Here is a 22,104-nt window from a genome sequence, read left to right as displayed (position 1 = left end):
ATAAGCTTTTCAGCTTTATCCTAGTCAAAATCATACCTTGAATGATTTTAAAGATACCCATTGGAATTATGGTCATCTGTACTCTTTTTTTTTTCAACTGAAAACCTGAGAAAATCACTTTTCACCTCTTAGGCTCTATGGCATATTTTGTATGTTTTAAAGATTTTGTCCTGAATTTAAAATGGTGCCATTATCAAATGAATTGGAGTAAATTAATAAAAATGGTCTCATTTCACAGTAAATAATATTTAAATACTCTAAATTGGATCACATAGGTGGAATAGGTTTGGAAAGGCAGATTGGTTCAAGACTCATCTTCAGACCTTATTTACGTACTTCATGTAGCATAAATGCAATATTGATGCATGTAATTCGAAAGTTTGGATTCTAAGCTTTCAAAAGATGCTATATATCTATATTTGTGCTCCAACATGTGTAAAATTTATTGCACAATTCCTCTCCCATTATCAGGATAACGACCTTGTACTTATAATGTTAAGTCAACTTTAATAGTCATTTAAATACCTTTATTCAATTATCTGACCTATGAAATTTAGGAGATTATTTTTGAGTATTAAACCAATTAATAAACAAAATTTTTAATTGTTTTTCCACATTGTCGTCTCATATCTAAAACTGCAATGTTGCGACTTCTGAATCTGATAAATAATGTAAGCATATTATATAAATGAGAAAGTGTACTTACAGGTTGTGAGTCAGAAGCTCCAGACTGTCCTTGCAGAGTTAGAATCACCTCACTTTATCAGGTTCAAGAAGCAGTCCTCTGTAAATGTGCTGAACACACTCTAATATCTGGGCTTAACTGTTCTGGAAAAACTTAACATTGATTTCTAGTTGTGTCCGCTTTTAGAAGCCCAAACAAAGTGTGTTTCATGGAGGCTGTGGTCGAGTCTAAACTTTTATAAATAATATCTCTTTGTCTTTGACCCCTCTTTAGGTATCTGTGCACAAACAGTAACACTCCAAAGAGAAATTAAAATGTATATATGAGGATTTAATATGTTCTTGACATGAAAATTAAACGGCAGATGTTTTTTTGTGTTCGCAGTACAAACAGTGCAGGTAATTTCTGCTTCTGAATATCGAACCAGGAAGGAGTTTCTACAATGTAAGTTACTATGAAGAATTCGCACATATGAAGTCCAGTCTAGGTGGCAGTGTTTTTTTTTTAATTATAATATTATGAAAATAACCATAAAACTCAGATTTAGTTGTATATATGATGCTGACAGAAAAACATATTTGGCCATAGACAAATTCAAAGATTTATGAGTGAATTGAAAACGTTTGGTTTCCACTAAGGCAAGTGAAGGAGGCCTCTGTTCAGCCATCTGAGGTTGTTAAAACAGGAGGTCTCTGAGGAACCGTGGACGGGTCCTAGGTTAATTATTGATTATTAAGTCAGCCCTTCCAACTAATTTGGCTGACTACTGTAGATGTCCTTTATCCAGCAAGAACGTCAGGATCTTAACAAGATGCCACAAGAAATAGGGTCTGCATTAATGTCGGAAAGTTGCAAATAATTCTGTTTTTTTTCATCAGATTCCTGTTTGTTGACTCTGGATCTGAACTCGGTGAATTGTGCTCTCCGTCTCTCTGACACAAACACAGTGATGAGCTTCACTAACATACCGCTGCAGTATCCTGATCATCCAGACAGATTTGATTCTTGGTTGGAGGCGTTGTGTAGAGAGAGTGTGACTGGACGCTGTTACTGGGAGGTGGAGTGGACTGGTGAAGGAAGATCAGGAGTAGATATAGCAGTGACATACAAGAGCATCAGCAGGAAGGGAGATGGTCCTGAGAGCGCAGCTGGACGTAATGATCAGTCCTGGAGTTTGTTCTGCTCTCCAGACTACTGCTCGTTCTGGCACAAGAACATGGAGACCGTTCTTCCAGTAGCTAATATCTCCAGTAGAGTAGGAGTGTATGTGGATCACAGCGCAGGGACTCTGTCCTTCTACAGCGTCTCAGACACAATGAGTCTCATCCACAGAGTCCAGACCGCTTTCACTCAGCCGCTCTATGCTGTGTTTGGATTTGATAGAAACTCAATGATTAAACTGTGCCGTCTACCCAAATAAATCATGTGTTGATTGAATAGCTGTTTTGCCGCATCGCGTGATTAATCAGTATCAGTAATCAGAAATACCACTACTTAATAATAATTACAGATCTATAAAGAGTTTGGGGTTTTGTTGAAATATGTAACAGTGACTGTTATAAGTGGCTCACAAACCACAGATGAAATATTTTTCAACAAATACGGTGGCAAGAAGTATTCAAGAAAAAGATGTAATTTATTTAATAAAAAATGGAGGAAATGGTTGAAAATGGATGAAAACTAATGACAGATGTGTTTGTATTTTTCACTTTTTGTAAAAAAAGTCTGGTTGATCTTGGATCAGCATTACTGTCCAAAAATATAGACTCCCAATCCTACCTCTAATTTATTCCTAAAATCAATGTAATTGATAGCTGATTAACAAGGGCGTAGAAGCCCCTAAACCTGATCGTAAGTCTAAAACAGATATTTCATGAAATATCATCTCTCAATTCTGATTGGTTGATTGGAACATTGTTCCAATATGAACATAGATGTTGATCCAGGAACATATTATACTTACCATAAAGACATGATGTGTAATAGTTAAATTTAAAGCTCATGTTTAAATGAGAAAACTTTGTTTGGATGAACTTTGTAGCTTTGATTTATAGTAGATGAGTTGACTTTACAGGAAGCAGAAATTATAAGACGCCTCTATTAAGAGATCAGTAGTTTCATTCTGAATGTCTTAATTCTTTTTCGAATTTCTGACTCTAACAACCAAAAGTAAATACAAAATTGCTAAATTATATAATGCTAACACACTACATGTTTCCTTTGACAGTTTTCCCAGCTAGCACACATAACAGTAATTCACTTATTGCTCTTTTTTGGTAATTTCTTTAGACTTATAGGCAACATAACCATGACGTCGTATGCACGTAATTCCATTACCATCCTGTTACCAACAACATTGTCAGCAAGAGCTGTCAGATTCATGCCTGGGTAGGATATTCCCAGTGGTTTTGGAGCAGAGATGACCTTTGAAGCTTGGGCAATGTTGGAGGTTTCAGATTTTGCATTTTGTTTGTCCTCTGACTGGACCGCAAAGAAGAGTGTGGTGCCATTTTGGATTAGGAAACTGAGATTGAATGAATGTTCATTAATTTCTTTACTTCTAAGATTGATACCATCAGAGATAAAATTGTAACTATGCAGCCGACAACTACAGTTTCACATCAGATAATGAGCTTTAGATCCCCTGAAGAAAAATTACACTCTTTCTCTATTATAGGAGAAGAAGACTTGTACAAACTTGTTAAATCATCTAAACCAGCAACATGTATGTTAGACCCTATTCCATCTAAACTATTAAAAGATCTGCTTCCAGAAGTCATAGATCCTATTTTGAACATTATTAATTCATCATTGTCATTAGGTTATGTTCCCAAAACCTTTAAACTGGCTGTAGTTAAACCTCTCATTAAGAAACCACATCTTGATCCCAAAGACTTAGTAAATTACAGACCAATCTCTAATCTCCCTTTTCTGTCAAAGATACTAGAAAAGGTAGTATCCTCACAACTGTATTCCTTTTTAGAAAAAAATGGTGTCTGTGAGGATTTCCAATCAGGTTTTAGACCGTACCATAGTACTGAGACTGCTCTCATTAGAGTTACTAATGACCTGCTTCTATCATCTGATCGTGGTTTTATCTCGTTATTAGTGCTATTAGATCTTAGCGCAGCATTCGATACTATCCATCACAACATTCTCTTGGATAGACTAGAAAACTATGTTGGCATTAGAGGAAGAGCCTTAGCATGGTTTACATCATATCTATCTGACCGCTATCAGTTTGTGGCATTAAATGAGGAGGTATCATATCGATCAAAAGTGAAATATGGAGTTCCTCAAGGCTCAGTGCTAGGACCGTTACTTTTCAACCTGTACATGTTACCTCTGGGAGATATTATCAGGAGTCATGGTGTTAGCTTTCACTGCTATGCTGATGATACTCAGCTCTATATTTCAGCGCAGCCTGGTGATACACACCAAATTGAGATCTAACAGAATGCATAGTCGATATAAAAAAGTGGATGATGAGTAACTTCTTAATGTTAAATTCTGAAAAAACAGAGGTGCTAATAATTAGACCTAAAAACCCCACATATAATAATCTAGAACACAGTCTATCACTTGATGGCTGCTCTGTTAATTCTTCATCATCAGTTAGGAACCTAGGTGTGCTGTTTGACCGCAATCTTTCCTTCGAAAATCATGTTTCTAGCATCTGTAAAACTGCGTTTTTCCATCTTAAAAATATATCTAAATTACGACCTATGCTTTCAACCTCTAATGCAGAAATATTAATTCATGCGTTTATGACCTCAAGGTTAGATTATTGCAATGCTTTATTGGGTGGTTGTTCTGCACACTTAATAAACAAACTTCAGCTAGTCCAAAACGCAGCAGCCAGAGTCCTTACTAGAACTAGGAAGTATGATCATATTAGCCCGGTTCTGTCAACACTGCACTGGCTCCCTATCAAACATCGAATAGATTTTAAAATCTTATTAATTACCTATAAAGCCCTGAATGGTTTAGCTCCTCAATACTTGAGCGAGCTCTTATCACATTATAGTCCTGCCCGTCCGCTGCTTCTCAAAACTCTGGCCATTTGATAATACCTAGAATATCAAAATCAACTAAGGGGCGCCAGATCTTTTCCTATCTAGCACCTAAACTCTGGAACAATCTCCTAACTCTGTTCGGGAAGCAGACACACTCTGCCAGTTTAAATCTAGATTAAAGACACATCTTTTTACTTAGCCTACACATAACACACCAACACGCCTTTTTATTATTCAAATCCGTTAAAGGATTTTTAGGCTGCATTACTTTTACCGAACGCTACTCTACAATATACGATGTACTTGTGACATCGTAAAAGAATGGCATCTACGCTAATATTAGTCCTGTCTCTTTCTCAATCTGTTTTCACAGTTTGTATCCAGACTAGATGGTGGATCAGCACCCAGAGATTATGTTCATCAGAGACCTGAACACCTAGATGCGCCCAGATCACCAGACAGATCACCAGATCCTGATGCACACACACACACACACACACACACACACACACAAGTCATTTACACTACCTGACACAGTTGCGTTTAAAATTGAACTGGAAGTTAAGTGCTGGGTGTCCGGTCAGAGGAGAACTGACCCCAACTGAGTCTGGTTTCTCCCAAGGTTTTTTTTCTCCATTCTGTATGCATGGGGTTTTGTTTCCTTGCCGCTGTCGCCTCTGGCTTGCTTGGTTGGGGACACTTAACTTCTAGTGATTATCGTTGAATTGACTACAGAGACCGTCTCTGCATTTAATAAGAAATTGGTCACTCTCGTCACTATACATCCCTGTCATTATACTGTACAGTGCTTTGATGCAACCTGTGTTGTTAAAAGCGCTATATAAATAAAAATGATTGATTGATTGATTGATTGATTGAATGTCGTTCAGCTGATCCAGCCTCCCGAGGTGAGACGGCAGCTGTGTTGACCACATGACCATTGCTGAAGTTGTTTCGGAGCATATCAAGGTCAAAGCACGTAGTTCATTCTGAGAAGAAAAACTTCTTCGTTAGATTTGCGCAACAGCTTGAACTGAAGCACATCCTGAGTTCGTAAAAACACCGGCAGCAGACTTCGATCGGCTCCTCCCCGTCTTTCAGCACGTTCTTCAGTCAGCAGAGCGAGAGACGGAGCACAAGGTGTGTGTTTATCCATAGATTGTTATTTATCTGCATCTGTTCAGTTCTTTGTTACAAATACATTTTAAGCGTTTATGAAGGTTTCGCTGCATTCACCCCTCATCACACCACAGCTGAAAATGAAGCTCATGTGAACACATAGGCTACTTTGTAAAATGATAGTTTCATTTAAAAATGTAACTTTCAATGCGATATATATTCCAGTGCATGTGGCAAAGAGGTCTGCACACCTGAGCTAAGGAAAGAGGGTTGTACTAGAAATGGAAAACCAGTATCATTTTGTGTTTGTACAGTAAACAGGTGTGTGTGTGTGTGTGTGTGAGAGAGAGAGAGAGAGAGAGAGATCATGAAGACTTGTATTTGGTTTATTGTTGTACTTATCTTTGGAATACAGTTTTTATTCATTTATTTATTTGTGAGCTACACCTTTAATGAATGTTATTATATAAATGAAATTGCAGTCTGAAGAAGAAATTAATACTAACAGCAGTAAATATGTGCTTTATGTAAATATACTTTTAATTTAATTAAATTTTTAGGATGTAAGAATGATATTAACATTTGAACATGAACACGACACAAACATCTCTTCTGCCTTTTTTAACACGCCGCTTGTGTTCAATAATGTATAAGAAACAATAATCATTGCTTAAAGTTGGTATTTACGATTGAAGCTTTGCCTGAACAGATGAGTTAGTTGGCCAAACTGATTATTACAATTTCAAATGTAAAAGGTTTTTGTAAATATATTTTAGAATGTAATTTGTTGCTGCATTTCCAGCATCATTACTCCACTCTTCAGTGTCACACGACCCTTCAGAAACCAAGCTGATCCCATCTCTGGGTTTGCAGAGTTTGGTCTCTCGCTCACTCTGGATCTTCAGATGTCTTCAGCGTCGGTTCTTGACCCTCATTGGATGATATATAGAGAATCCGGTCTCTGAACTCAAAGATGTCTTCTAAAGGTTTCTGGGTTTAATTTATTGTCAGAAATATGTTCAGTGCCATTCAATAAATATAAAACCATTTGGGTATATAATTTCCTGTTGACAAGAATTAAACTGCAGATGTGTTGTGATATCCACAGTGAAAACCATGCAGGCTCCTGAATATCAGACCAGAGAAGAGTTCCTACAACGTGAGTTACCATGAATGTATATAGACTGAGATCTTTTGCTAAATGAACGTAAAATTAACATTTTTGCTTGCTGAGAGTTCGACAGCAGCCATTTTACAGCAAAAAGTCAATATTAAAACTTTCCAAGCCTTCTTCACAAGCTTAACAGAGTTGATAAGTGGAAATGCTTGCCATGGTAACTGTAACACAGTTTGGTAACACATTACTGTTTATAGGCATTATGGTACCAGTTAAAATGTTTGTGCACATTTAGCGAAGATTCGAGATAATTATGCATGTATCCTTTTTCAGATTTCCACCTGTTGACTCTGGATCCGAACTCAGTGAATAACTGGCTCCGTGTGTCTGAGGGAAACACGTTGTTGACTTTTGCCGACAAATTCCAGCCAAATCCTGACCATCCAGACAGATTTGACAGTTGGACCGAGGCGTTGTGTAGAGAGAGTGTGACTGGACGCTGTTACTGGGAGGTGGAGTGGACTGGTGAAGGAAGATCAGGAGTAGATATAGCAGTGACATACAAGAGCATCAGCAGGAAGGGAGATGGTCCTGAGAGCGCAGCTGGACGTAATGATCAGTCCTGGAGTTTGTTCTGCTCTCCAGACTACTGCTCGTTCTGGCACAAGAACATGGAGACCGTTCTTCCAGTAGCTAATATCTCCAGTAGAGTAGGAGTGTATGTGGATCACAGCGCAGGGACTCTGTCCTTCTACAGCGTCTCAGACACAATGAGTCTCATCCACAGAGTCCAGACCGCTTTCACTCAGCCGCTGTTTGTCATGTTTGGAGTAGAAAACAATACAACAGTGAAACTATGCCATCTGACCAACTGAATCACAGTTTTTTAGATGACATACTGTATATTAGATGATAACAGAGATTGTTTTATATTCTCCAACAGCAGTCATTAAATGTTTAATTTTTAACCCTGCACTTTGATTGCATGCAGAATATGAATAAATGATTATATTACACGTAATGTGGTATTATTTACATTTACACCTCTTCTATTCACAGATCAGTAACTTAATGCTTGAAGATTAATCTGTGTATTTTTTTGTTCTTTTATTCAACCGAAGAGTCAAAAACCTAAAACTAAATCACAGAACATTGCATTTGTGGTGATCTTTCAGATGCAGGTAAGTTCAGACTTACAGACTGCATTTACCCTTCTCTTCAAGGGTTTTTAAAGGGGTTAATTCTAGTTTTATGTTATTTTAGAAGTTTTCAGAGATGTTCAATAGGTTGGTTTTGGTTTTGCCGACTTTAATTTGGCTGCTTAAACAGATTTCATGATCGCACTAAACTATTTAATCATGATTTCATCTGATTTGGAGTAATTGTGTTGATGCGTTTGAAACGGTACCGCAATTACAGCCTTTGTAACCTTTTCCTGACAGTGCATATATTACAACACTCATCATTAAAAAATTAACCTTACAGTAAGTCACACCCTACGGAAATTTCACCACTTAAATTGTTGTTATCAAAAGATGTTTGCAATAAGGAGAAACCGATCGTCAGAACGTACGCCTTTTGTTGGAAGGTTTTGGTTTTTTTTGGTGAATAGGAAATTTGGTGAACTGTTATTTTGTGTGCTTCATTTGCTTTGGTTTTATACCTGAATATCATATCCATGTACCTTCAGTTCAAAAGATTAATTGGCAAAGGAAAACCAAGACTGTCTTCAGTGTAGCTCAGATGTCGTATGTCACCACCAGGAGGCTTTCAGCTATATATCCCATGATTTGAATGCAATGCATAATAGCCTGCTTGTTATTACAGAAGCACTCTACGTTAAAAGAGTCTCATATTTTAATGTTTTTTAAATCTTTTTCAAAATTACATTTATACTTTGCTTTAAAAACAGGATTTTTTTTTCAAGTTTTGGGGTTTCATGCAGACACATTTGGGGCAGATGCCGATAAAACCTAACCAGAAAACCCAGAGGAAAGAGGAAGCCATTCAGGAGCTGAGGAAGGCCATGGCATCTCATGAACCCAAATGGAATAATCACTTGGTGGCATGCTTTCAGGCCATTTGGCAATTTTACAAAACAGTTTAAGATTCAAGATAGAAGAATTAAAGAATACTTCAATTAAAGAGTTTCCCTCAGTTGGGCGAATGAAGGGTGAATGAAGATAATAGGCACACCTGAACATAATGATACAATCAGAGACAGAAACTAGGTCGCACGCGGCACGTAAGGAATGAAACCAGAAACCAGAGTCCATAGTTGTGACAGGCATTCATGATAAATTGGACTTTAAGTGGACTCAAGTTTGCCACTTAACTATCATGTTTCATTTTTGGAATGTATTTAAACCATAAAGTGCATGTGACCTATAAAAACTGTATTTTATCGGGAGAGTTGAAATGCACTTTTGAAAGCCAAAGAAGTTACATCACAAAAAAAACTTTCATTATCAGTTCTTACATTACAGTCACTATTATACAGTTGAGGTCAAACGTAATCTGGTAGTGTTACGTCCTTAAATATAGTAATATTTCATTGTACCTTACCTGTACTACATCTACATGTACTTTTTATACAACATGTAGCCTTTCATATAGCTGTATTCCATTACAATTGTCAAGTCTTGCCCCTAAAATGCATTTAAGCAGAACTTTAGGATTGTGGTTGGATGATATTTGAAAAGACAATAATGATTTTCGTAATGCTGACAAGCGACGACAAAAATACAAAGCACCTGAAGCAGTATTTTAATCATTAAAATAGCTGGACGTTCTAAAAAAATGATTAACATGCCTTATTAAAAATGACAATTCTACACACCTTGATGCTGGCTACGTTTTTACAGAGCAGTCGTTTTTATATTGTTTGCAACACCTTTATCATGGTCCAGTTATAATATTGTGGCGATTTTGTAATGTGCTGTAAGGAAGTGGGAAGTGAGAAATCAGAAATAATGCAGTTATGGTCAGAGTATTTTTATCTTTTGGCCAATTAAAACTGGAATCATTTTGTTATCTAAAAATCTTCTCAGTTCCAGTAAGTCACTCAGAAAAACCTGTTTTTCAAGCACGTCGTCAAAAAGATATATATCAGCCTTCCAGTTCATACAACTTAACTTGACTTGAGCTACAGTATTGAGAATAACACCGGTCTGTCGGTGTGTTCATGCAGTGAAATGGCGGAAACCAATATTTTAGTGGAACAGGATGAATTCACTTGCTCTGTGTGTCTGGATCTTCTGAAGGATCCAGTGACGATTCCCTGCGGACACAGTTACTGCATGAGCTGCATCTCAGGAATCTGGAATCAAGAGGATCGCAAGGAAATCTACAGATGTCCTCAGTGCAGACAGATCTTCAGTCCAAGGCCAGTTTTGGGTAAAAATGTGGTGTTTGCTCAAATGGTGGAGAAACTCAAGATGAGACTCCAAGCCACTCCCGTTCCTCTTCCTCCACTGGTTCCTCCACCGGTTCCTGCTCATCATCACACAGGATCTGGAGATGTTCAGTGCGACGCCTGCTCTGGGATCAAACAGACCGCTGTGAAGACGTGTCGGGAGTGTCGCAACTCTTACTGCCAAAATCACCTTGAACAACATGAGAGTCTCTTCAGAGGTAGAGGACACAATCTGATGGACGCCACCGGACGACTGAAGAACATGATGTGCCGTCAACATGATAAAATGCTGGAGATTTACTGCCGTACCGATCAGAGATGTATCTGCATGCAGTGTTTGGTGGACGAACATAAAAATCACGACACTGTATCAACTGCAGCAGCGAGGACAGAGAAACAGGTATGAAATGTAAGACTTCAAGGAGTAGTAGATCATGTGCTCACCCCCTTGTCATCCAAGATGTTCGTATCTTTCTTTCTTTTTTTTTGAGCAAAACATTAGGGATTTCTCTTTATATAATGGACTTTCTTACTGAAATGCAGTTTAAATGCAGCTTCAACAGGCTCTAAATGATCCCAGTTGAGGAAGAAGGCATTTTCTAGTGAAACACAATTTATATAATGTAAAAAAAAAAAAAAATAAGTTGAGAGAACTCAAAAATCTGCTGAAGCTGGTTGCCTTAAAATTTTAAGTTGGCTCAACTTTTGTTTTTACAGAAACTCTGATCTCATTTTCTACTCCAACTTTCAAATCATCAAAATAACCAAGTGTTTTGCTAAATTAGATTTTAGAGCACTTCAAAGCTGCATTTAACTGCATTTTGGAAGTTCAAACTCAGTCAGTTCATATGCAAATATTTGTTCTGGAAGTGAACTACTGCTTAATCTTGGTTATGTATTAGCATTGTGCCACTAAGTTTTTAAACATTAAGGTCTCTGAGGGACAAACTGAATACAGAAAGAAGAAATCTACACCACAGTATAGTTAAGACATTACTATTTGTGTTGCAGGCACATTTGGAGGAGAAGAAGAAGAAAATTCATCTGAGAATCCAGAAGAGAGAGAAAGATCTTCAGGAGCTGAGAGAAGCTGTGGCGTCTCATAAGGTGATAAGACAGCTGGAAAAGATGGGACGTCCTCCCTGCAGTTTAAAATCTATTCTTTCTTTAAAGAATATTATGAGATGTCAAGAACAAAAGTTTGAGCTGCTCTGTCCAACACATCGAATGTGGACAGCCATTTTTTGAAAAGCATGTTTGTATTCCAGAAGAGACAAAGTCATACACTGAGTGAAAGACACAAGATTAGGATGACAGTGCATGTTTGGGTGAACTATTACTTTACTTGAGTCATGAGCGGATGATCTGATTGAGTACAAGATGTTCCTGGAACAAAATCAGATTTGAGGGATCAGGCTTCTACATCTTTGTAAATCAACTATCTCTTCCACTGATTTTAGGAATAAATGTTGGGTGGGGTTAGGGATTGGGTAAGTCTATATTTTAGGACAGTCACGTTGATACAGGATCATATCTTACTTGGTAAAGTCATGACAACTTCTGATCGTGATGTGTGTCTTAAAACAGCGCTCTGCACAGACAGCGGTGGAGGACAGCGAGAGGATCTTCTCTGAACTCATCCGATCCATTGAGAAACGACGCTCTGAGGCGAAGCAGCTCATCAGAGATCAGGAAAGAGCTGCAGTGAAGCAAGCTGAAGAACAACTGGAGCGACTGGAGCAAGAGATCAATGATCTGAGGAGAACAGAAGCTGAACTGAAGCAGGTTTCACACACGGATGATCATATTCATTTCCTCCAGGTAACAGAGAACTACTCAAACACTGAGGACTTTAACCAGCTCCTGTAATTATAGAGAGTTTGTGTTCGTCTTTGCAGAGTTTGTCGTCTCTCTCTCTTTCCGGATCCACCGACAGCCTCACTATCAGTTCTCATCTGTCTTTTGACAGCGTATTGAAATCCATCTCTCAGCTCAGAGACAAACTGCAGCAGTTCTCCAGTGAGACTATAGAAAACATATCTGGAACAGGTAAAAAAAAATTGGTCTCAAAAATGAAATCAAGTTTGAAAAAGGTAGGTTTAATTTCCTGTAAATATGAGAATTAAACAGCAGATGTGTTTTGACGTCCGTAGTGAAAACCATCCAGATCCTTCAGAATCCTGAATATGACACCAAGCAGGAGTTCCTACAATGTAAGCTACCGAATAACCATCACAAACACTTGTTAAGACTTTACTACAGACTTTTTATACACGTGGAGTGTAGAGTAAATGCTAAGTGTAAAAAAAAAAAAAACCTCTTTATAACTGTTATCTGTAGATGCCAACTATTGCTGTATTCAACATCGCTGAGCTGGCAGGACTTCCTTTAGTAGTGCATAGGGATATTGGGCATATTTCAATTTCTCCTTTTAATCTTTGTGTGTTTCTTGGGGCAGCGCATCAACGCCGATTTGGTGCGAAACCATTTCAAACCAGTTTCCGGTTTCTAAAATATCGTTTCTGCATCCATCAGATTTCCATCAGCTCACTCTGGATCCAAACACGGTGCATCCTTGTCTCCTCCTGTCTGAGGGCAACACAGTCATCACTTACACCGACACATACAACAATTACCCTTTTCACCCGGAGCGGTTCGACTACGCTCAGGGGCTGTGTAGACAGAGTGTGACGGGACGCTGTTACTGGGAGGTGGAGTACAGCGGTAGTGCAGGCGTGTATACAGCAGTGGCGTATAAGAGCATCGGCAGAAAGGGAGAGGGACTGGAGTGCGCGTTTGGGTCTAATAATCAATCCTGGATACTGTTCACTTCTCCCTCGAGGTGCTCGTTTAGGCACAACAACAAAAACACTAGTCTCCCTGCAGTGTCCTGCCGTAGAGTAGGAGTGTATGTGGATCACAGCGCAGGGACTCTGTCCTTCTACAGCGTCTCAGACACAATGAGTCTCATCCACAGAGTCCAGACCGCTTTCACTCAGCCGCTGTATGCTGGGTTCGGACTAGGTCTCTACTCGACCGCAAAACTGTGTCGCCTACGCAGTTGAGTTCTGACGCAGCCAGGCCAAGGCTGCTCTGTAAAGATTTGCGTAAAGATATAATGGCTTTAGCATGAATATATTCGAAAGTGGATTTATGGCACCTCTGAGCTTCAAAATCACTCCAGAATTAATTTTGTGCCACCTCTGGTACTCCTAATGACCTCAGATACGAGAGTATTTTGTATTTTTTTGTTTTTTTTCCGGGAAGTGGGAACTTATAATCACTCGTGAATGCGGAAAATGTAGATGTGGATTCTTGGCTTTTGTGGAATTTGATGAAGCTCTTGATGAACCCGAAACGACTTCTCATGTTGGGTTAGTAAAGGAAATGTTGGGCTATTTTTTGGTACAAAACATTTAGTGCTCTCGAGCCTGCTTTGTACTGTTTTGCATTCATGTCCTAAAATACTACAACCCGCCCATGACCTGACGCTCAAGTGATTGATGAATAAATGAAAAGAAATGTGTTGTCGCGACTTCTTCTTCTTTGTAGCTGCGTTCCTACATTATAAATAAAATTAATAAATCAATCAGTTCACGTGCCACACAATTATTCTATAAATCTCATCTTGTGTGTATTTATATAAGCAGTTACTGGTGTGCTTAGATGGAAGACAAACCAGGCAGGAAGTCGGAGAGCTTTCGAGACATGTTATAACAGTTTAATATTAACAATCAGATGCAAGAGCGCTGTTCAGCTCTCGGCTGTGAGTTTCTGGAGGGTGGTTTTCAGACGGTCTCGAGCGCTGCTGCACGGCTCCAGAGACTTATTCGGCCTATTTACAAAATAATCAAACACGGTTAACAACGAAAAAACCGTTGCGGATGTAAACTCTTCTGTTCGTGGGGTTACCTGGCCATGAAAGCCTTCAGCACGGTGATGTGTTCTCGAGGGAAGTAGCCCTGTTTCACGGCATGCTCCAGACACTGTAGATGTCCTGGGACCACCTTCACCGGCTTCAGCTTGTCTTCACTCTGCAGAGAAAGAGATGAACATCAGACACGCTTTCCACAATCAGCCCACCAACCGGCCATGGTGACCGATAAAAGATAAACTGCATTTCTGTTAGGACAGAGGTTCAGGGTGAGATTGAAACGAGACGCAACATACATATAGTTTTGTGTAGAAATGTATGAAAATAAAATAAATGTGTCTAACACAAATGGTCTTAAACGGTTGCATGCTTGACAAAAATTCATATCTTTGTTAGCACACATCTGTAGAAATCAAAGCGTTCATTAAATCAAGAAACTGAAGAAAATTAAGTGAGTTTATGCTTAAAACAAGAACGTGTTTGGCTTCGAATCAAAGTAAATTTTTCTGAGCCCACTGAAACATACACACACACTCACACACACACACACACACACACACACACACACACACACACACACATATATATATATACACACATCCACATGCATACACACACATATGTAAGACTTTATATGTAATTTTTGCATCTTATGATATTGCATCTGCATTATAATTAAGCTATTTTTCGTAAAATTAATTGAAAATTAATGGAGATCAGTTGGAGGGGAGTTTTTGAAACTTTTAGTGTCGTGCTAATACGAGTTTTTGTGTTTTTCTTAAACACTTACATTTCAAAACTATTTTAATGTACTGTGCTTCCTTTAATTCATTCCTTAAATTGTTCTCAATAAAGTCTTAAATTGACATCTTGCAGACACCTTAATATATTTATAAAAAGATCATTATACATTTTTAATTAAAAATTAGCACAAAGATGTTCAAACGTGCATATATGCTGTAATAGTTTTTTTCATGCAGTTTATATGATCTGTACAGGGTCTACAATAAAGACGACACCTTTTATAGTTGAGAACTAAGATTGTTAGCAACATTTGACACTAAAGTACAGGAGAAGCGTGTTGAACAAATGACTTATGAAGTAATTGAAGACCTGATTTTTCAGCACCGTAATCTTGCCTGAAATGGCATTCATAACCTATTTTAGTTGCATGATGTTTCCAATTAGCTCCCGCTCTGAAAGCGCTAAAGGTTTTTACCTTTAACAGTCCGAGCATCACCAGCAACGACGACATAAAGGTCAAGCCCTGGAAGGAGGGTGTGAGGAAGGCCTTGCTCAGCACTGCGTCTGAAACACACACACACACACACACACACACACACACACACACACACACACACACACACAGGAATCAGTTAGAGGTCTCAGATCGTCCGGTGGTCGTCTGATGGATGTCTATCTCACCGACGCTCTCCAGCACGGCTGCCTTCACCTCGCCGTCGTCTTCCTTAAACACCGACGAGATCTTCAGGAACGCCTCCACGGTCTTACTGACGTCCGACACGTCCACCTGAGGAACACACACACACTGGTTGAATATATTTCACACATTCATACAGATATGATTCATTTCTTTCCCAAATCGCAGTGACTGCTCTAAAACACGAGATGCCGATGTTTCAGGACTTTAGACCGTCGTTTATTTGATGACGGTTTTATTCATGCTCCGTTTATGTTCGGTTGTGCGAAGGACTGAAGCTATTATGATTTCAAATCTGTACTTAACTTCAGAACGACCTTAAAGTAAAAGGCGGCGCTGAAGTCCGATTTTGTGGTACCTTTGCTTTAAAATTAAGTCATTACAATAATTTCATGTGATGAAGGACCTTTGTTAGACATTTAGAAAAGTAATCACGTGACTTACAACCTTTTGCATCTCAAGTGAATGCATCTTGATTTCAGGATGTTTAGATATTTGTATCGGAAAAGATATTTATATATTTGTATTATAAGTCCCTCGAATTTGTCAATTCAAGACGTTGCGCTCAATTTTCCTTTTCAAGCAGGAAACAGAAACCTTGAAGTGAGCTGGAGAGACTGTGGACGGACCTGCTGCTGGATGAGGAAGCTTCTCTTTGCGCCGAGTCGCAGGAGTTTGTCTGGAGACGGAAAGCTGAGGAAAGACGAGACGTCTGGAGTCCGAGGCGCTGAAGGAGGCGTCGAGAACTAGGTGAACACATGCGCAGTTATTCTCACGTTTTTCTGTTCGGTGACGCTGATCTGAATTGACGGATTGACCAAACCTGGTTTAATTCACTCTTCTCTTCCTCGCCCTCATCCTCCTCCTCCTCTTCTTCTTCGTCCTCCTCCTCTTCTTCCTCCACATCTTCTTCTTCATCGTCGTCGTCGTCATCGTCTTCCTCCTCATCTTCGTCTTCCTCAGGCTCTCCCTCGTCATCGCTGTGACATGAGAAGAAGAAGTCAGATGAAAGCTTGGGCAAGTCAGGCTTTACAAATGTATTTTTTGCATTAATATGCAGAGAATTTATGTCACGGTGTAGTTTTTATTTCGTTTGATACCTCAGAGTGCCCAGTTTGTCTGCCATGTCCATGCTCTCCATTACCTCCCGCAGATTATCACAGCCTTCTTCACCCAAACTGTTCCCTAAAAACAAACAGTGTGTATTTTTATTTATTTATTTTAAGTTTATGACGCTGACGTTAATGTAGTATTATTAATGTACTAATAATATTAAAAAACATTTTACAAATTAATAGTTTTGACTAATTTTTTTTTAGCTTTTTATATTGCTATTTGGATTTATTTTAGTTTTAGTATTTATTTTCATTTCACAGTTTCAGTGTTTCAACTTCAACCTTCAACATTTTAAGTTATTTTTATTTCATCTTTAATTCAAAGAGTTTTATTATTAATAGTTTATGATTTTAAAACTGTCTTACAATAGATATAGCAAAAAAAATTTAATACTCAGAATTCATATTTATTTTTTTTAGAAGTTTAGTAATTTTTATTCGTCTATTACATGTACAGTATTTTTTTCATTTATTTTAGTACATTTAAACAATTTTAAAATATATATATTTCTTAGTAAGCTACCTTAATTTACTGAAATACATTTTTTTAATATATATTTTACTAAAGATTCATTTTAATTAAACATGCATTTAGTTCAGTTTAACTATAATGACCCACGGTGATTTCATTATTTGTGCATTTTAACATATTTAATGTTACGTATTAGGAGATTAATAGCAAAGCATTCACCTTCCAAGCAAATAGACAAAAACACAATGTTTAACCTTAACTAAATCTTAAATGTCTTAAGGTTTGTAACCTGTTCGTCACAATTTTTTGAGGACTAGACTTAGCTTAAGCAGCGCATCATTAGCTATTAGCGATGTTTGCAGATAAATCCTGACAATGCTGTGATGCTTCTGGCGTTTGTACCATTCAGGTCGAGTTTTTCAAACTGATCTTTATGCTTTACGGATCGAGCCACTTCCAACGCAGCTTCCTCCGTGATTTCCCCGAAAGACAGATTCAGCTCCTGGCGAGAGAGGGACGAGCAGGTTTACCGATTTAGCTTTTCAAGTCACCACTTACAGCTCTCCCATAGACGTTGACCACCAGTCAGTACCTTGAGTATCGGCAGTCCTTCTCTCAGGGTCTCTGCTATAGCACTGGCTCCTTCAGACCGAACAAGACAGTCGCCAAAATTTATCACCTGCACGTTGCGCAGGTGTTTCAATGCCTAAAAAACAGAAAACACCTCTTAAATTAAGGCAAGAAACATCGCTTTCATTCACCCTCCCCAAAGACGTATAGGTTAGTTTTACGACGCAGTACTTTTGGATATATCTGATTTAAGGAGCTTCAAAATAATGGCCACTTTCCACCAGCATTACCAAGCTTGGAAGGGTACTTGTTTTTTGGAAAACTCAAGAGTGTGTTTGTCTGAAAGTCATATACACCATAGGATGGCGTTGGGGTGAGTTAAATATGGCTTAATTTAAACAATTTCTTCTTTCATCCAGTGAAATAAAAACGCCCAAATTACATAATTTTAACAGCTCAGTTTTCACGTTTTACTGTAGACGCGGCGTGTTTTCCAGCGCACCTGTGCCATGGCGATCGCTCCTCTCTTGGTGAAAGTGTTGTCGTTGAGGTTCAGGACTCGTAGCTGTGGGTTGTGCTGCATCGCTGTGGCTAAAGCAGTGACTCCTGGGTGATTGATGCCATTCTGGGGCATGTGGACTTCCTCTAGACTGCCAATCAACTGAGAAGATAAAGCAGCACTATTATATCAATAGAGAAAACAAAGCAATGTATCAATGGAGCAAAACTAGTTTAATAATAAAGAAGATTTAACAACGGACCAAAGGAGAAAATAAAGCAATGGACCAACACCACTGCACCCTGGGTGATGGTCCATTATTTTCTCCTTTAGTGCACTGGTGTTGGTCCATTGCTTTATTTTTTCTATGGGCCCACTGATGTTGGTTAGTTGGTCCATTGCTTTATCTCCTCCACTGGAGAAAATAAAGCAATGGCCCAATGCACCCCTGAAGGAGATAAAGCAATGAGCCACTAGGCCAATACCTGTGGACCAAAGAAGAAGATAAAATAGTGGACCAATGTAGAAGATAAAGCAGTGGACCAACGAAGAAGATAAAGCAGTGGACCAACAGACAAGAAAATGCAGTGGACCAACGAAGAAGATAAAGCAGTGGACCAAAGAAGAAGATAAAGCAATTGACCAACAGACAAGAAAATGCAGTGGACCAACGAAGCAGATAAAGCAGTGGACCAAAGAAGAAGATAAAGCAGTGGACCAACGAAGAAGATAAAGCAGTGGACCAAAGAAGAAGATAAAGCAGTGGACCAAAGAAGAAGATAAAGCAATTGACCAACAGACAAGAAAATGCAGTGGACCAACGAAGCAGATAAAGCAGTGGACCAACGAAGAAGATAAAGCAGTGGACCAATGAAGAAGATAAAGCAATGGACTAACGAAGAAGATAAAGCATTGGGTGATGGCCCATTGCTTTCTTTTCTCTATTGGCCCACTGATGGTGGTCCATTGGTTCATTGCTTTATTTCCTACATTGGACAAAATAAAGCAATGGGCCAATGGACCCCTGGAGAAGACAACATAATGGACCAACACCAGTGGACCAATGGAGTACATTAAACAACACCATTGAATGAATGGAGAAGACAAGGCAATGGACCAACACTACAGGATCAATGAGCTGAGGGAAACTGAACAACATCTACAATGAACCAAAGGACAGGTCAAGAGATCAGGTACATTTCAAATGAATGAAAATCGAGGAAATGGTCGATATAATTCTGGAAGATTGTAGGTCAGGGTCATTTCTCGTAGGGTCCAGCACCTGAAAGGCTTGCGCCAGTGCTGTGGCTCCGTCGTTCTCCAGTCTGTTCCTGCCTGCGATGAACACCTTCAGCTGCAAGGGGGCCCCGAGCGCGCTCGACTCCTTGTGACACACCGTCAGAGCCGCCGCCAGGATCTGGAGAAGCAGGTAACGCCACATTTCAAGAGAAATAAACCGACAATATAACCGAGCACTTTTTCAGGATTCGATGATGTCATTAGGACAAACCCCACCCACCTTCCCTCCTCCGATGCCCATTCCGCAGTTGTTCAGACGCAGTTCCTGCAGCGTGTGGCAGGCGGCGCTCCTCAGCAGCTGCTCGATGCCTTTCACACCATCGGGGCCGAAAGCGTTATCGCTCAGATCCAGGACCTTCAGCCGAGCTCCAGCCATGATCAACGCATCGCCCAGAGAAACCTAGAGAGGAGACGCTGGGTTTGATGACGAGCTCGTAAGAAGCCTTCGCGCTAAAAAACGCAGAATGAAATCATGAGGAGTCCTTCTTACCAGAGCTGGAGGGATCTCCGCTCGCAGGCGGCCGGTAAACATGTCACTCCAGTGGCAGCACTAACATACAAGAAAAACAACAGAGATATAGATGTCTTTTGTTTCTAACTTTACATTCCCAATATGGCGATGTGTTTAATGAACATTATTATCAGCACAATATTATCATCTAAACGTGGTTTCTTGCTCTTGGCAGCCAATAATTACATTTGCAAAACGCACTATACTGATTTTCTAAGCAAATATATATATTATTATGGCATGGTTTAATTTATTAACATGAACTAACAATGAACAAATTTTTTTCGACTTTTATTAGATAATGCTAATCTCAACGTTGATTTTTAAGATCAAAAGTTGCATTTTGAGTTTAAATCAAAACATTTTTATTAACTACCGCTTAAATACTGTTTTGTATAATATACTGCTGCATTAATGCAATATGCGTTCTTCGCTATCAATCCATGTTCACAAATAGCAGCTTATTATAAATAATTACCAATAACGCAAACGCAACGCAACGTTCAACGCAAATTTTGCTGCAAGTCTCGCTCATATTTGTTTACGTTTTGCTTTTTTCGTCCACGCCTACATCGACTTGACATCAAATGACAGATGCATTGGTGGAATAATACTGCAGAGTTTGTCGACATCATAATAAATGTGATCGGTCTAGTCATTACGATGCATTAAATTGCTTGATCTAACATGGTTTTTTTCAATGTTTCAGGTCGACGTCCCGTTCTAGGCTGTGTTCAGGGATCGTTCTGGCACATGCACCTGCAGGTCGCTCTTCTTCTCCAGGGCTTTGGCGATGGTCCGCGCCGCCTCCAAGCCGACGGTGTTCCCCTCCAGCCGGAGCGCGCGCAGGCCGTCGAACTCCTCGATCTCCTTCACCATCGTCTCCACTGCACACAACACGCCATTGCCTCTGGTTCTCGTTCACAAACACGCATTAACATGCACCATTAAAAGATCATCGGCAGCTCACCGGACTGGGCGTTGTCCAGTTTAAGGCCTTGTCCTTTATAACTGAGCTCGCCCTCATCGACCTGAGTTTTGGCCAATGAGGCGGCGAGGTTCGCCACGTCGTCCGATGCCATCTTGACACCAACTGAAGAAAACACATAAAACACACAAGACTTTAACTTGATTGCATCTCTTCTACTAAAGAGACAAATAAATAAACAAGCATAACACACACACTTCGTTTCCACTATTAATTAGTATTTGTGATAGCATTCATTTTCATGTTCTAATAAGTATAATCAAAAATAGATTTAATTAGTAATTAAATATATATTTATTTATTAATCTCGATTCAACTTCACGAATAAATTAAAACGTCAATTATTCTTAATGTAGTAGCAGCCGCTGTTTTTCACCACTAAAGTGAGGTGTGTACATGTTTACATAAATGTAATGTTATTTGTGTCTGTATGAACATGTGTTTTCTTCACTGACGCAGGACCAGCACTTAAAACACGCTTTAAGTTACTCCGCCTGTTTACAGCCACTACACAGCCGTCCCCGGAACACACTTCGCGCACAAATATTCAGTTTGTACTTACAGCGGTCGTTTGATGAGATTTTCTGCGCGCAGATGTATTTCTGTTTCACCCGGTTTCTTCCTCCCGCTCGTTCTGATGACGTAGCGGCGCACGCGCGCAAAGGTTCATGGGGTTTGTAGTTCGTATCTTATTTCGGATTTATTTTGGTTAGTTTTTTGTTATCGTTGTTGTTGTTTAGGATCACACGTTGAACAAATTCGTCCTAAATACTGATTTTATGCGCAAATTAAATATGTTAGTTATGTTTAGATAATATGCTATATTTAATCATATCCATTTTTATTTATTTTATGTTTTTATTCCTCCCGCAGTCTTCCTTTCCCTGTAGGAACTAAAATGGGTTTCAATGAAGACTGCCCATCAAAGTAATACAAGAAAGAGTTTCCCTGGATGCTGTTGCTTGCTTTTACTCAATTTTTTA

The 22,104-nt window shown here is 39.1% G+C and overlaps 2 protein-coding genes across 3 annotated transcripts in view; one reads left to right on the top strand and one right to left on the bottom strand.

Annotated features, from left to right (window-relative positions):
* LOC122329915 (tripartite motif-containing protein 16-like) overlaps nucleotides 1-13,941 on the top strand; it is a 31,881-nt gene extending 17,940 nt beyond the window's left edge. The window contains exons 1-6 of one of the 2 annotated variants that reach the window (XM_043226595.1): nucleotides 9,844-10,752; nucleotides 11,364-11,459; nucleotides 11,940-12,173; nucleotides 12,251-12,401; nucleotides 12,506-12,565; nucleotides 12,888-13,941. In XM_043226595.1, coding sequence (XP_043082530.1) covers nucleotides 10,132-10,752; nucleotides 11,364-11,459; nucleotides 11,940-12,173; nucleotides 12,251-12,401; nucleotides 12,506-12,565; nucleotides 12,888-13,417 — 1,692 coding nt within the window. In that variant the 5' untranslated portion in view covers nucleotides 9,844-10,131 and the 3' untranslated portion in view covers nucleotides 13,418-13,941. Of the gene's footprint in view, nucleotides 1-1,069; nucleotides 1,130-1,563; nucleotides 10,753-11,363; nucleotides 11,460-11,939; nucleotides 12,174-12,250; nucleotides 12,402-12,505; nucleotides 12,566-12,887 lie in introns of those variants that run through there. The other variant, XM_043226622.1, reaches the window with a different exon arrangement.
* A 110-nt stretch (nucleotides 13,942-14,051) lies between these two features.
* On the bottom strand, nucleotides 14,052-21,804 carry rangap1a (RAN GTPase activating protein 1a). Its single transcript, XM_043226579.1, has 16 exons — nucleotides 21,684-21,804; nucleotides 21,104-21,226; nucleotides 20,893-21,020; nucleotides 20,113-20,172; nucleotides 19,843-20,022; nucleotides 19,606-19,740; nucleotides 18,327-18,485; nucleotides 17,847-17,960; nucleotides 17,657-17,756; nucleotides 16,768-16,852; nucleotides 16,491-16,647; nucleotides 16,297-16,413; nucleotides 15,652-15,757; nucleotides 15,446-15,534; nucleotides 14,265-14,386; nucleotides 14,052-14,187 (listed from the first exon to the last, which is right to left on the bottom strand). The coding sequence occupies exons 2-16, from the start codon at nucleotides 21,213-21,215 to the stop codon at nucleotides 14,106-14,108; spliced, it is 1,746 nt and encodes a 581-aa protein (XP_043082514.1). The 5' UTR covers nucleotides 21,216-21,226; nucleotides 21,684-21,804; the 3' UTR covers nucleotides 14,052-14,105.
* Nucleotides 21,805-22,104: the final 300 nt, after the last annotated feature.

This window comes from Puntigrus tetrazona, chromosome 3 (genome assembly GCF_018831695.1).
Source record: "Puntigrus tetrazona isolate hp1 chromosome 3, ASM1883169v1, whole genome shotgun sequence".
In the NCBI taxonomy this organism is placed as follows: Eukaryota; Metazoa; Chordata; class Actinopteri; order Cypriniformes; family Cyprinidae; genus Puntigrus; species Puntigrus tetrazona.
Note: the sequence above shows the minus strand (reverse complement) of the source record. Positions and strands in the feature narration are given on the sequence as shown.

Bases quoted from the DNA above. Each gene is read 5' to 3' on its own strand.
- rangap1a (XM_043226579.1), bottom strand. From the start codon at position 21,215: ATGGCATCGGACGACGTGGCGAACCTCGCCGCCTCATTGGCCAAAACT. The intron at 20,023-20,112 runs GTAAGAAGGACT...TCTCCTCTCTAG, and splicing joins CGGAGATCCCTCCAGCTCTG to GTTTCTCTGGGCGATGCGTT. The intron at 15,535-15,651 runs GTGAGATAGACA...TGTGTGTTTCAG, and splicing joins AGCCGTGCTGGAGAGCGTCG to ACGCAGTGCTGAGCAAGGCC.